The following is a 13751-nucleotide window of genomic DNA, read 5'->3' as shown; positions in this document are numbered from 1 at the left end:
GAAAGCTAATTATCTTACTATTTGTATATAATCTGAAATACAAATTACCATACTGCCTCAATATTAAAAGTATCCCACCTTCTTTTTCTAATTTTAAAGATTCTGAAATTGTGCTACAGCTTAAAATTTATATGTAAATGAGATACAGTAGTACTTTCCTCATCCCAGGCCAGTATCAAATTAAAGCTGCATTTTTATACTTAATGTTATCTCAAAAATTGAGAAAATGAAGCAGTTTCAAAAGTGGAAAGATATTTGCATATTCTACAAATGTCTAGGTGAACTCTAATCACCAAGAGAGTACCACTGGTCCCTTCAACACTAGCAAGAGTTAAAATGCTTAAGAGGAGGGATATTAATAAGGAAAATATTTTTTAAAGAGCTAAAAGTAAATATTAAGACTACAAGGTAAAACAAATTATAGAATTAGTTACCAACTGGGGCAAAGCTGGTTTCTATTGCTGTTTGGTTTATTCAAAGTCTGAGTAAATAAGCATGAATTTGGATGAAAAGGGGTTATTATTTCAAGAATGACCTCTACTCCGAGCAGAGAGATTTTACCTTACCATTTGTCTGTGTGGTCATCTCACATGGTCTTCCATTTCACAGTTTACATAGACAGTTTATCTGCTAAAAGAGAATGCATGCTGCTGACATACTTTATGGAGGAGGAAGGGAGATAAAGCAGAAATGCCAACAAGTAGTAGCCAAGGAGATGTTTAATAGTGCTTGATGCTTCACGGCAGAATTGACACAGGTGATGATCCCGCAGTTTAGATAACAGAATATTTACATGTGTTACAAACAAGAGATTTCCACATACAGAAAGTGTTTTCCCAGGGTTTTTTTCAAAGCAGTGTGTTCAAATAGAGCAGATGTATTTGGAAACTTATCAGATCTACATGATTTGGAAAAAGTGAAAGCACTCATCAGTTCTCATCATCACGGAGGCACTAGCACACCGCATGGAGAACTTTAAATGAGGGTGAGCACAGCACGGGCCTCAGCCATGCCCGATCTGTTCGTAGCTACACACCTGTACTCACCTTCGTCCTCTTTCGCTAAGCTTGTTATGAACAGGTTGTGGAATCCTATGCCACTTTCCTCGGCACTGAACCTTGCTCCTTGCACTAACTTCCCATCTTTGTACCAGTAAACCATGGGTCTTGGAGAGCCACGGACTAAACACTGGAAATAAGCTGCTGTACCTAATGGTGCAGAACAGTCAGAAATACCTTTGATAAACCTGGGAGGCCCTTCTACCACCTGAAATTCAAAAAAGCTGTCTGCATATTTGCTCTTTAAGACTAACTCTTCCCTCACACTGCTTAACATCACTTTGCTTCTCTGTGACACCAGAGCTGACATTTCGGAGTCTCCCATGGTGAGGAATCCCCGACAGATCGCCTCCCCTACACTGTTCACAGCTCTGCACCTATATGTCGCGCTGTCAGAAAGACAAACGTTGCGAATCTTCAGGGTGTGACTTCCCTTCTCCTCACTAATCACATATTTAAGGTCATCTGGCTCAATACACGTGTATTCTTTATACCATTTTACTTCGGGAGTTGGGATGCCTATGACTGAACATTTGAACACAGCGTCTGCGTTTTCTGGAATCCTAAAATCACAAATAGGTGTTACAAAGCGAGGAGGCATTTCGAATACTTCTAAGTCGATTTTTAAATCTTTGTCCTCTGCCTCCCTTGAAGCCATACTCGGATCTGCTAAATTCAATGGGAGAACATCTAGGCTCACAACCATGCTTTTATGGTCAGGAGTAAATTCAGGAACTGTGACTATTTTCACTTGCTTCTCAAATTCTTTAACATCTTTTTCACTTAATTCAACTTCCAGGACAATTTCCTGAGGAGAAGGGGTCCTTGACGCAGAGTTTTCCAGATCAAACTCCATGACATGCTGGTGTGTTACTGGAGGCGGCAGTGCCACTGCTCTCTCTTGTTGGGGCACAATGTCCACTTGTGCAAAGCTCTTTGCTTCCCCTATGATGTTCACAGCATGGCACATGTACTCTCCCCCATCTCCATTTTGAATGCTAGCAATTTCCAAAGAGCACACGTTACCCACCCTTTCTATTTTGATTCTTTCATCTGGCTCCAGCAAAGATTTATTTCGATACCATTTCACGCCGGGAACTGGAAGGCCCTCAACTTCAACAATGAAGCCCAAGGTTGTATTTTCATATATCTTCCTTTTGGTCAGCGGTTCAATAAAAGATGGAGGCATCTCATTGTCTTTGGGTTCAACGGCTTCACTGGGTGTGCCAAAGGAATCAGAACGCCATAATTCATAGACTGAGCTTCTGTCTTCTGTAGGTGTGTGGAATTGTTCACTTGACAGACTGTCCTCGCTTCCTAGCTCTGATGGGTGCCTTTTAAAGTTTTCAGTGGGGTTTGGTCCTCCAGTAGGAATAGAGTATTGTTCAGCTGTTTTCCCTCCTAAAGGGGTGGAGTATCTCTCGAGGGTCTCTCCTGGGGGTGTGGAGTATCTCTCGAGGGTCTCTCCTGGGGGTGTGGAGTATCTCTCGAGGGTCTCTCCTGGGGGTGTGGAGTATCTCTCTAGGGTCTCTCCTGGGGGTGTGGAGTACCTCTCTAAGGCCTCCCCAGGAGGTGTGGAATATCTCTCTAGTGTCTCTCCTGGGGGTGTGGAATATCTTTCTGCTACCTCGCCTTCAGAAGGTGTTGAGTACCTGTCAGTAGTTTCCTCTAGAGCTGTGGTTCTTTCAGTAGTCTTATCCCCTAAATCTCTTGAGGATTTTTTAGTTGTATCTAAAGGAGGAAAATACAGATCAGGAGACTTTGGAGTTTCAAAATGTTCAACAGAGGATGGTGGGGTATAAAACTGATCTAGCTCAGAGATTTCTTCACTGCTGACACTTCCCACATCAATGGAAATATCAGATTCAGGAGAAAATGGGCGTCCCAGGGACTCCTGTTGTTGGCTGTAATACTCATACACAGTGTTGAAAGTTACTTCTTCCACCTCCATTGATGTGACTGAGTCAGTCTGAACACGTTCTGCCTTGTGCCTGGTGTCTTTAGTTTCAGGAACTTCATGTTTTCCAGCAGCAAGTAAGTACTGTGTCAGGGAAGTCTCGGATTCCGTCACCTCCGTTGTATGCGCCTCATCCAACTTAGGAGGGTTTTCAGAAAAACAAGTTTCTACCTTTTCTCTTTCAGTGGTGGAGAAAGAAGTTTCATCCTGTACTTGAATTTCTTCACCACATTTTTCTTTTTCAGGGGCATCCGTTTCTTCCCTCACTTGTCCATTTGGATGCTGCTGTTCCTCAGTCGCCAGGAAGGGAAAGCGCTGACTGAAGGGCACTTTCCTGTGCAGTGCGTCTGCTTCCTGAACATCACCTGTGTGGTCTCCCAGAATTCCAGTGGTATAGGCCTCTGTGCCTCCATCTTGCTTTTGAAATGATGTCAACTCTGGTTCCAAGGTATGTTCTTCTTCCGTTTCACAAATCTTTAAAAGCTTTTCCTCACTTGCAGCTTTTTTCAAATGTGAGATGAAACTCCCATCTCCATTTTTCTCAGATGTATCAGTTTCTCCTGCATCAGCAGATGAGCTCTGAAGTAGGGTACATGATTCACTATAGATCTCTTCAGAAAAAGTTTTAAGAGAAATATCAGTATTTAAAATTTCTAAATTTTGTTCCTGTGTATGTTTTTCCAAATAAAAGGCATTTTCATCACTGCCACTTTTCTCCCTCAGAGTCCTATCTGAAAACTCCTTACTGGAAGAAATCTCTGGATTTGCAAGTATGTTACTTTGCACGCTTTGAGAGGTATCCTGTGTATCAGATTGTATGGTTTCAGGGCTAGGAACTCCCTCTTTATATGGTGTTGTTTGCTCTTGACTAGGATTTTGCCCTTGAAACTCCTTAGCTGGGTCTCCTAAATGAGAATATATTTGTTTCAGATCAAATACAAGGTTCTCAGCATTGGCTGCTTCAGAAGCAGGATGCTGGGTTTGAAAATAAGTTTCTTCTGGTTGATCACCATGTAATCTTACTTCTTGAAATTTTACATCTGCAGTTTCTATTTGAGCATGAAATTGCTTAAGGTCAAATGTAACAGGTGCTTCATATTCAGCCCTTTCAGAAGCTGCAGATTGATCTGTAAGAGCTATTTCCTTCTGTTGTCCCCTTTCTTGTAATTCAGACTCCTTATGAGTTTGAGAAGAAAGTAGCTTTAAACTCATTGCAGTATTAGACGAATCCTGTTCAGTGTTTGGAGACATTTCCTCTGCCTCATGCACATTTGTGTGTAGGTTACTTGGTCTTGATTTTCTTTGTCTTAATGGAAAGTCTTTGTCACCAAGCTTCTTTTGAGGAGGATTCACAAATGGTTTCTTGGTAGATCTTTTTTCTAGAACACCTTTTTCTACCTGTTGTAACTTTTCAAATGCGATGACTCTATGCCTCACCTTTTTTCCTGGGGAGTATCTCTCTTCACCAAAGGGTTCTTCACATACAATGATAGATGATTCTTTTGTATTGTAACCATCAGAACGTCTCTCAGAGGGGATATTTGATAAATAGTCAGTCTGGGCATATTCTTGCACGTTTTCCCTCTCCGGTCCACTGAATTTTTCAAAATAATTTCTTACTTCTTTTCTATTTTTAACTTCACTGAAATCATCACCAAATGGATAAACAGTCCCCTCTGCTTGCTGTGGCTTTGATTTTTCATTTATGTGTTCCTCTTCCCCTTCATCTTGCCATTGTATGAGTTCAGCTCGGAGAGGCTGGTTGATTCTTAAGGATCTAGAAGTGCACTGCATAAATCTGGGCAGTTTTTCTCTAGAAGATGTACAAGAAACGTGGACTTTCTGCTCTATCTGTTCAACTGTCTCAGGGCTTTGAAAATACTCTCTTACAGAATATTCTTTTATATTGGATTGGGGAGTAAAAGAACCAGTTGGATAATCATAAAAATGTGCCCTTACAGATTCTCCCTGAATGTGTTGTTCTTTGGAATATCTGGCATAAATTCCACCCATATTTTCTAATTGACTATATTCCCTGTCAGTGACAGGTTCCACTGTTAGGTCTGAAACACTCTCAACCGTGCCTGAATTGTTTTCAGCGATGCATCTATAATTCCCAGAATCTTGAGAATTGACATCATTAATATATAGCCTGTAGCAACAATTAATTTCTTCAAACTGAAACTTCCGGTTCTGCCTTAACAGGACTCCATTGTGGAACCACGTCACCGCTGGTTTAGGCTCACCAGACAGTAAACATTCAAGGACTATGGAATCCCCTTCTCTACACCTGGCATGTTGTGGCATTTCCTGCAACACTTCTGGTGGCTCGTTAGTAATGTCAGAAGAGAATACGAACTTGTGTTTTGGTGAGCGAGTCGCCTCATCCTGAGGCGTTGCCTTAGGTTCTGACTCCTCCAGTTGAAACAAGTCTCTTGACTCTCTATCCTGTTCTGGGGTAGGAGTAGCTGCCGTTATCTGAATTTCTACAGGAAAGGAAAGCAAATCTGTGTCTTCAGAGGGAGGAACTGGTGCATTAGTTTTTAACATATGGAGGTTTGTTTGGCCCTCTTGTCTTAGAGAAGGAGGGATGCCTTTTGCTTGGTCAAACACCAACATCAGTTCCTCTTCCTCATCAGTATAGTCTTGCAACACTGGGACCCTATATGCTTCCACATCATGCCTTTGTTTTGACTTCACTTTAAGTACACTCGTTGTTTTTACCGTTCCGTATTGGTTAAATAGCACACAGGTAATGAAACCTTCATTTTGAGGAAGAACAGAAGAAAAGGTTAATACTGAATAGTTTTCGAAGGTCTGAGTGATAAAGCCTTGATTATGTGGGATTGGTATATCATTGTTATACCATGTTACTATGGGTTGAGGGTATCCTTGAAAATGACACACAAATTCACAGCTGTCACCTTCATAAACTTCTTGAGATTCTATTTCTTGAAGAAACGAAGGTGGGCAATGTTGCAGACGTTTTTGGAAAGGATTTTCAAAATATCTTGTGGCTTTTTCTTCCTGTTCAGTTTCAAATTCATCACCTTTAACAGACGTGGAGTGTTGTAACTCTCTCACATCATCTTTTCTTATTTCAGTATCTAATGCTTCACTTTCTTGGATATTTACAATTGAGCCAAAAGATTCACCAGTGTATGGTGTAGTAACTTGAGACTCCTTTTCAGGGGTCTCAAATATTTCCTCATTCTTACTTACATTCATGGTATCTTCAGATGACTCTACAGTTTTGGTTTGGGTCATAATGGCTTCAAGTTGTTCTCCTGCTTGGGTAGTCTCATTTACTACACTCTTACTGTATAAATGTTCTCTTGATAGACTTTCTCTCAGAAATGCCTCTTGGCTCATTCTCATTTCAGTCTGGAGAATTTCCTCATTGACAGCAGTTTGAAAGGTTGTGGGAGCTTCTCCAGATTCCACATTTTGATCCATTAAATTAGGAAGGACCTGCAGATCCTGGACAGTGCCCTCGGTTGGATTATCTACCTCTTCCCTATCGTCAGCTAGAGCAGGCATAGAACTGCTTTTTATTTCCTCTCTAGAGAACAGAACATCCTTATCACTATCTTCACTTCTCAGAGTTCTTGAACTTATTTCAGATGATGTGTCTAACAGAGATAATTTCTTTTTCTCCATCAACATTCTTCTAGCCTCCCGTAAACGGTGCAACTTCATCTTGGTCTCTTCGTCCAAGAAACTTTCGCCTACATTAAGCCATCCCCTTATGTCAGACTTACTTTCTAAATATTCTTCCTCATACATTAAATCTGTTTTCCTGCCAGGGCACACTGTCTTAAAGTGTATAGTTCGCATCATTCCCTGTTGTTCCACGTCTTGCTTCTTATTAAAGGGAGAACCAGTAAACCTCAGGTCAACCTTCAACCTCCCTTCTCTCCTTTCAGCTAAAGCTGCCACATTTCCATGCGTCTGTTCTACCCTTTTCAGAAATTCTAAATATTTCTCATCTTGCCCTTTTTGAATTACAAGCAATGATGCAGTTGATTCAGCAGAGCCTTCACTATTAATTGCTAATAATCTGTAACTTCCGGAATCTCGGTCTTGAACACTTTTAACCTCTAAGCTGGAAGAGTGATGATGTAAATCACTCTCTGTTTTTATGACCCGTCGAAGCCCTGTTGCGATAGGTCGATTGTTTTGAAACCAAGTCATTTTGGGAGTTGGACAGGCAATTAATTTACATGTAAAAACAACAGGTTCACCCTCAAAAACATATTTAAATCTAAGTTTTTGGGTAAAAGAAGGCTTGAAATATTCTGGCCAGGAGCTTGTTGATGATATTCTACTCGCGTATCTTTTAGCAGCCATGGAGCTGTGGTCTCTGTCTTCAGAATCTGAGAAGGCATCGCGGGTCTCTCTTTCTGAATGCTCAGATTCTTCCTCAGAGGATGACTCTAAAAGAAGAGTTCAATTAGAAAACATTTTACTATTTTCCACAGTATCTGAAAAAGTTGAAAATAAATGAAATTGCGAAATAGAAAATGAAATAAAGTGCATGCTACAGATTCTCACAAATCCATAAAAAAAAATTCACTCACCATATTTGTTCGAATAAACGCAACACCATGCTCTGTTTAAAAGATTCTGACACGAAAATCGTTCGTTGTCTGGTCTTTTCTTCAAACTGCTGAAATTTCTTCTTGAACAAGCAAAAATGCATTTCAAAATAACATGTTCCTGTACATATTTGTTTTGAGAGCAGGAAAACTTTGTTCTTTTGATGGCTAAGGGGAAAATCTTACCTGACTTGCAGAGAGTGGAATAAACGCCCTTTCTGATCCTTTTGATTATAGATTAAATTATTATTTTTTTTGGAGAATTAACTATTTAAGAAATATATATGAGAACTACGACCATAAATAATTAGCTAAAATAAAATAAAATGAGAAGGCGTTTATTCGAACTAATACAGCCATAAAGTCACGATGTTATGCAAAGAAAAGCAGGCAATAAGGATCACGTAAGGCAGCTATCTGCAAGCCAGTGTAAGAGACATATCAATGTTAAAATGATGTCTGCACATGAAGTGTGAACCAGAATGGGGATGTAACATTTTCACACATCCTAAACAAATAAGCATTTCAATTATGATTCATTCATGACATTGCATTCTGAGAATGACAGCTAGGTTATTATCTATTGTTCAATTTAATTCACTGTGATTTTGAAGACAAACTTCTACTTATGATTTCATGCATTAAGATGAAAACCTTTTCTAATACACGCTATTGAAAATGTCTGCAAACAAGAAGTTGAATATGGCTGATAAATTTTAAATACAAAGTTTAAATTACCATAAAAAAATGACTGTGAAATGCATGTAACCATCAGCATATTAAACCAGGCATGCGACATAGTAATATATACTCTAAGAGATATATTTGTACATCTATGTCATTTTTCCTCAATAATACTAACAGAAGGAAGCTCAAGGATTTTATTAATCCTTCAGAATTTCTATTTAAATCTCACATTCAATGTAACAATACCTTTCATCTCCATCTCAATCTGCTCATGCAACATTGCTTCAGGAGCTAGAATGGAAAAACAGGAGGTTTTCATGATTAATTCCATATACTTTCTGCCTCAATTCATGATTCATATAATTACACTTTTCTCTTTATTATAATAATAGAAAACTACATACCCCAAATGCACCCCTCAAAATCCATGCCAAACAAATCAATGAGCTGGTAAGGTACATGATGATGACAGAAAGATTTTATAACATTTTTATTTTAGGTTCTCTGGTGAAATTTCCACTTTTAGTTCCACAATTCCCCATGCCTTTTACATGCATTGAGAAAAGCAGTCCATAAACGATAGGAATATTTCTTTTAATTGTCTTATTGACTGAATACTTGCTAAGAGACAAATATCACATTTAGAAGAAACATGCATTTTCTAATTTGCCACTTTTAACTCAGCTTTCCTTAAAGAATTCAGTGTTTCCTACTAGTAAAAACTCTTTTGATTTGAAACCACCTTTAAAACGTGATGCAAAGTCCGATTATATATTAAAGAGCAAAACAGAGAGTCGTCAGCTCAAAGTTGCTTTTATTATATAAGGAAAAGTCACAGCCTTTAGACACAATCATCTTGGGGTGGCTTCTGGAGGAAGCAGATATCCAGGTACCGCTCTCATTCTTCTGTCTGCATGACACAAGTCCGCAGGTCTGCTGCCCTGGCTTCTCAGTTCCTTGTGGACTCTGGCATAAAGTTACTGACAAATGTGATGTTTTCTTTGATGATGCTCTCTTTATTTCATGGGTTGTTTTAATTTGGGGCTCTTTGAGTGTTTTAATACTTTTAGTGTCTGAACCAAGGGTAATTTTGTAAATGCTTGGATTTGCGATACTTTTGCTAGGTAAGAATAAAGTTTGGGAAAGGAATAAATTAGCTGTGTTTGTAAAATGTATGCAGAATTTAGAGGAGATGGAATGTCGTTAGGATGAGAGAGAAAGCAGCATGTTAGTCTCAAAACTGATATTTATCTATGCTTACTATGCACATGAGAACTCTACCCAAACAGACTTATGGGGGTTCACATTCCTACCTGACTTTCGTGGCTAACTCAGTAGCCTATATAAAGTCATTAGGGCAAAATAGAAGATGACCAGATAAAGACTGGCTCATATTGGATAATTAGATAACTGTGCCTGATCCTTTATTCTTCATACACTTAAAATGGCTTATCTCTTAATTTTCTTAAATACGGCAGTCTGGACTTGCCAAGGGGGAAAAAATGCTCATGTGCCAAGAACATTTTAATAATATAATCTGCTGGAACTGAGTGAATTGGAAATTCCAAGGCAAAAATGTCCAGTTCAAATCCACTCTGGGAACATAGTGATCAAGCACTGTCATAGGGCACTATGTTCTTTAGGAAGCAAGTTGAAAGGCCTACATTGCTCTCATCTCCAAAACACAGCCAGCTCCCAATTATTTTATTGTAGGAATGGTCCCAGTTGTCACCTACATGGCTTGTAGACAACATATCCAGGTAGATAGTTACCTGTCTGATGACTGTGTGGGTTGACTTTCAGGATGGTGGAATTTTCTACCTAATTTTCATCTAATTTGCATAATTAGACCTCAGTTCTTGAACTATTCCTTTCTTAGGCTTTGAAAATTAATCAGAAACAGCTATAGACCCAAACTGTCAGATGAAGAAAGAAAAAAAAATCCTCCTTCTGATGAGTGAGGATTGCAGATACTTTAAGTGAGTTAATTAATCTGTTTCAAAATGCAGCACAAAGATGGCCACGCACATAGCACTCTGTTGCCCCCCGTTCAGTTCTAACCCCTCAAAAATAGCATGGCTGGATCGGGGAAGAACTAAAGGGCACAGCTCCACAGACTCCTGGAGATGTCCCAACTTCTTCCCCCCACTTTCCTCCATGGGATTCAGTGAAGGTCCTTTGCCTGCAGACACACAGCACAGGATTCGAGTACATGAAGAATACTTTTCTCACTTCATTAATAGTGAAGAAGACAATCCAAGGATGAAAGGAAGACATTATCCTCTGCGCAGATAAATACATTCATGTCCTTCTAGACACAGTGGTGAGTCAAGCACAATAACAACAAAAATAGTATCTTGCTATGAGATAATTCTACAATTCTGCAAGGAGCTGAGATTGTAAAGCAGCAGCATTGGTTGAGAAATGTCTAAAGATTACTCATTTTGGTCCAGACAATGTCAGACACAGTAATAAATACTCAATAAAAACTCAATGCTCTATATACCTTAAACTACTTTGGTACACTTCCTAGGTGGTATGTTTGGTAAACATTTGAAAAAATGGCACCTATGAAACAAATCTTAACTTCCTGAACTCAGATTTGAAAGTTAAGCTTCCGTGAATCTAGAGTGGAAAGTTACATGTTCGTAAGTTTAGCCAATGAGTTGGTTGACTTTCATAAGTCATTTATGAATAGAGTGCTAATTTAAGGGTGTTTTAATTAATACATTCATCGATACAATTTGCATGATGGAAAAGCTGTGTGAAGTGATGAGGATGAAATGAACCAAGTCAGAGCTAAAAATCCAATAGCCATCTTGCTGACATTGTCTTCTCTCCATACTCATTGTGTACAATGCAGCTGTACAATCCTTGGTCTACCAGCTGAACATTACATGTGGTAAGAGACTGAATATTTCCATTTTGTGACTGCTTCACTCTCTTATATTCCTTTAGCTTCATAAATCCAGGTTATATCAACAGAAGACTCATCTTCTAAAACACAGAGGAATTGAGTCACGTCACCACACTTTACAGAGAGGTCCTGAAGATGTAGGATTATCTTTGGCACTTCACCCATTGTCTCTTCAGCACTTTTCTCAGATAACTCAGTGCTTTCTGTGATTTGTGAAAGGGATGCAGCCTGGTGCAACTGTACATCTTCAACGGATGCAGCTGTGTGGGTGGAACTTTGAGATATACTTTCAAAAACCTGCAATTCATATTCATATGATGATCCTTGAAATGACTTCATTTCACTCTGCAATATTCTGCCAGTCCTGCCTTGTGAAAGAGTGGCTCTGCCACTGCCTGGGACTTGGGGGACACTTACATCTCTCCCAGAACTTTGCCTAGCTAGGGCTTGCACTGTATGCTAAGTGACAAGAAAAAGAAAAGAATATTAAGATCTAAGCTTCATCACTTGGCTAGGTTAATAAAATAAAATGGCATGGAAGATGAAGATGAAAGGCATCACTGTCGCTCAGAAGCAGCCTGCCAGATGCAGTGTGCTCCAGGGTGTCAGGATTACACAAAAGAGAGTTCATTCCCAGTGATGCAGTGCTGAATGGATGACGGGGGCTCGCGCAGATGCCGTGAAGTATCTGCTTCCTTCCTTCTGTTGTCATTGCAGCTTCCCAGAGTGATATAAGCACTCTTTTTTCCTGACTCTATTTGGGATATCGTTTGTCCTCCCTCCCCCATATACTTTATCAACAATAGGTAGCAAATAGATCTTTAATGATGCAATGATGAGATATTGCTTAGAAAAGTAAAAACGTCAAGCAAATTTGATGCCTGCATGCTAAACAGCTTCAGTTGTGTTCAACTCTGTGTGACCCTGTGCACTATAGCCCACCAGGCTCCTCTGTCCATGGGATTCTGCAGGCAAGAATACTGGAGTGGGGTGCCATGCCATCCTCCGGGGGATCTTCCCCCAAAATAACTAGTGTAATGCCCTGAACACATACTTCAGTGAGATTTCAAGTATACTGGTTAAACCATAATTGAGGACTTAGGGGGAACTGTTAGTAAATGATGGACCAGCCACCATATGCACTGAGACACACAGCAGAGACTCTCATTAGTAACAGTGGGAGAAGCAGGGATGCAGCAGGTCAAAGTCTTTGAAGCAAGCTGGGCTTCCTTTACCTTTTGGAGTCACTGTGAGTGTAGCTGCACAAGTGGCTTCCCCAGCGCTATTGGCTGCTTTGCAACAGTATTGCCCGGCATGCTCAGAGTAAGCATCAACTATAAGCATTAAAGCCAAGCCTGTGGACTCCTCAAAGTAGAAAACTACATCTTTTGTTGGTAGAATTGATTGTTGGTTATGAAACCACTGGATTTCTGGCTTGGGAATGCCAGAAACCCTGGCATGAAATCTGACTGTCTCCCCGCTGTGCACCCTGAGGCTGGATAGAGGCTGGATGAAGATGGGCTTTTGGCCAAGGGGCTCCTTCTTAAATGAAACTGATGAAGAGATATGCCATTGAGAGTTGGATGTAACTTCTCCAAGTGTGCTAAATCCTGAAAAGAAGCATGCCAACCTTTAATGTCGTGCATACCCTGCATTGAAACCAGAACTCATTAGGGTGCAAATTTCAGTGCGGACTAGAATCCAATCCAATCTTGATGCCTTATCAACATATGCCACTATTGATTCAAAATCACACAAGTTCCCTTCCATTCTCCAGACACGCTGGGGCATAAACAGTCTAAGGAATTTCATACATTGTTCATGAAGGCAGTAGCAGAGTATGCAATTCAGGTTAGATATTCTTGTTTTCTGTTATTTTTTCCCCCTCCGGGTGTAAGACCAGCTCTTATTTTTGGTAAACCACATTACACTGTTTACTAAAAAAACCCTCTGGCTATCAAAATGAAGTTTTTAAAATTGAGGAAAAAAGTGAGAGCTGCCCTAACTCTTCATGTATTTGTATATGCTTACTATTACAGAGACTAAGGACTTTGCTGGTGGTCCAGTGGTTAGGAGTCCACCTTCCAATGCAGGGGACCTGGGTTTAATCCCTGGTCCGGGAACTAAGGTCCCACATGCTGTGTGTCACAACCACAGGGCTGAAGTGCCACAACCAGAAGCCCTCGCGCCTCAACAAAGACCCAGCGAGTCGCAACTAAGACCCAATGCAGCCAAAAACAAATACATTCGAAAAAATATTAGAGACTAAATTGCTCAGGAAAAATAGTCTGACTGTATAAAAATACTATCTCATTTTGAATCAAAGCGCCCTCCCTTGCCCAGATACTGAGGAAGTATTTCTAAATGCAATTTAAGAGCCCCAAGTTATAGAAGAATGTTAAACCATCTCACAACTGAGCCTCTCAATCCTCACGCATTCTTTGAATGATGGCAAAACACATCCAGCTGATGTACAGACCCGAACTCATCCACAGTAGCTTCTGGGAAATCAGAATTTTGTCAATACCACGGTG

The 13751-nt window shown here is 40.0% G+C and overlaps 1 protein-coding gene across 12 annotated transcripts in view; it reads right to left on the bottom strand.

Annotated features, from left to right (window-relative positions):
* TTN (titin) overlaps positions 1 to 13751 on the bottom strand; it is a 276227-nt gene that overhangs the window by 212743 nt on the left and 49733 nt on the right. For 9 of the 12 annotated variants that reach the window (XM_027556470.1, XM_027556480.1, XM_027556496.1 and 6 more), the window contains exons 44-45: positions 12453 to 12827; positions 8547 to 8591 (exon numbers count right to left, since the gene is read on the bottom strand). In XM_027556470.1, the coding sequence (XP_027412271.1) occupies positions 8547 to 8591; positions 12453 to 12827 (420 nt within the window). Of the gene's footprint in view, positions 1 to 701; positions 7452 to 8546; positions 8592 to 12452; positions 12828 to 13751 lie in introns of those variants that run through there. The other 3 variants (XM_027556566.1, XM_027556489.1, XM_027556555.1) reach the window with 2 other exon arrangements.

This window comes from Bos indicus x Bos taurus, chromosome 2, assembly GCF_003369695.1.
Source record: "Bos indicus x Bos taurus breed Angus x Brahman F1 hybrid chromosome 2, Bos_hybrid_MaternalHap_v2.0, whole genome shotgun sequence".
Taxonomy (NCBI): domain Eukaryota; kingdom Metazoa; phylum Chordata; class Mammalia; order Artiodactyla; family Bovidae; genus Bos; species Bos indicus x Bos taurus.
The sequence above is the reverse complement of the archived record's forward strand: the minus strand, read 5'-3'. Positions and strand labels throughout refer to the sequence as shown.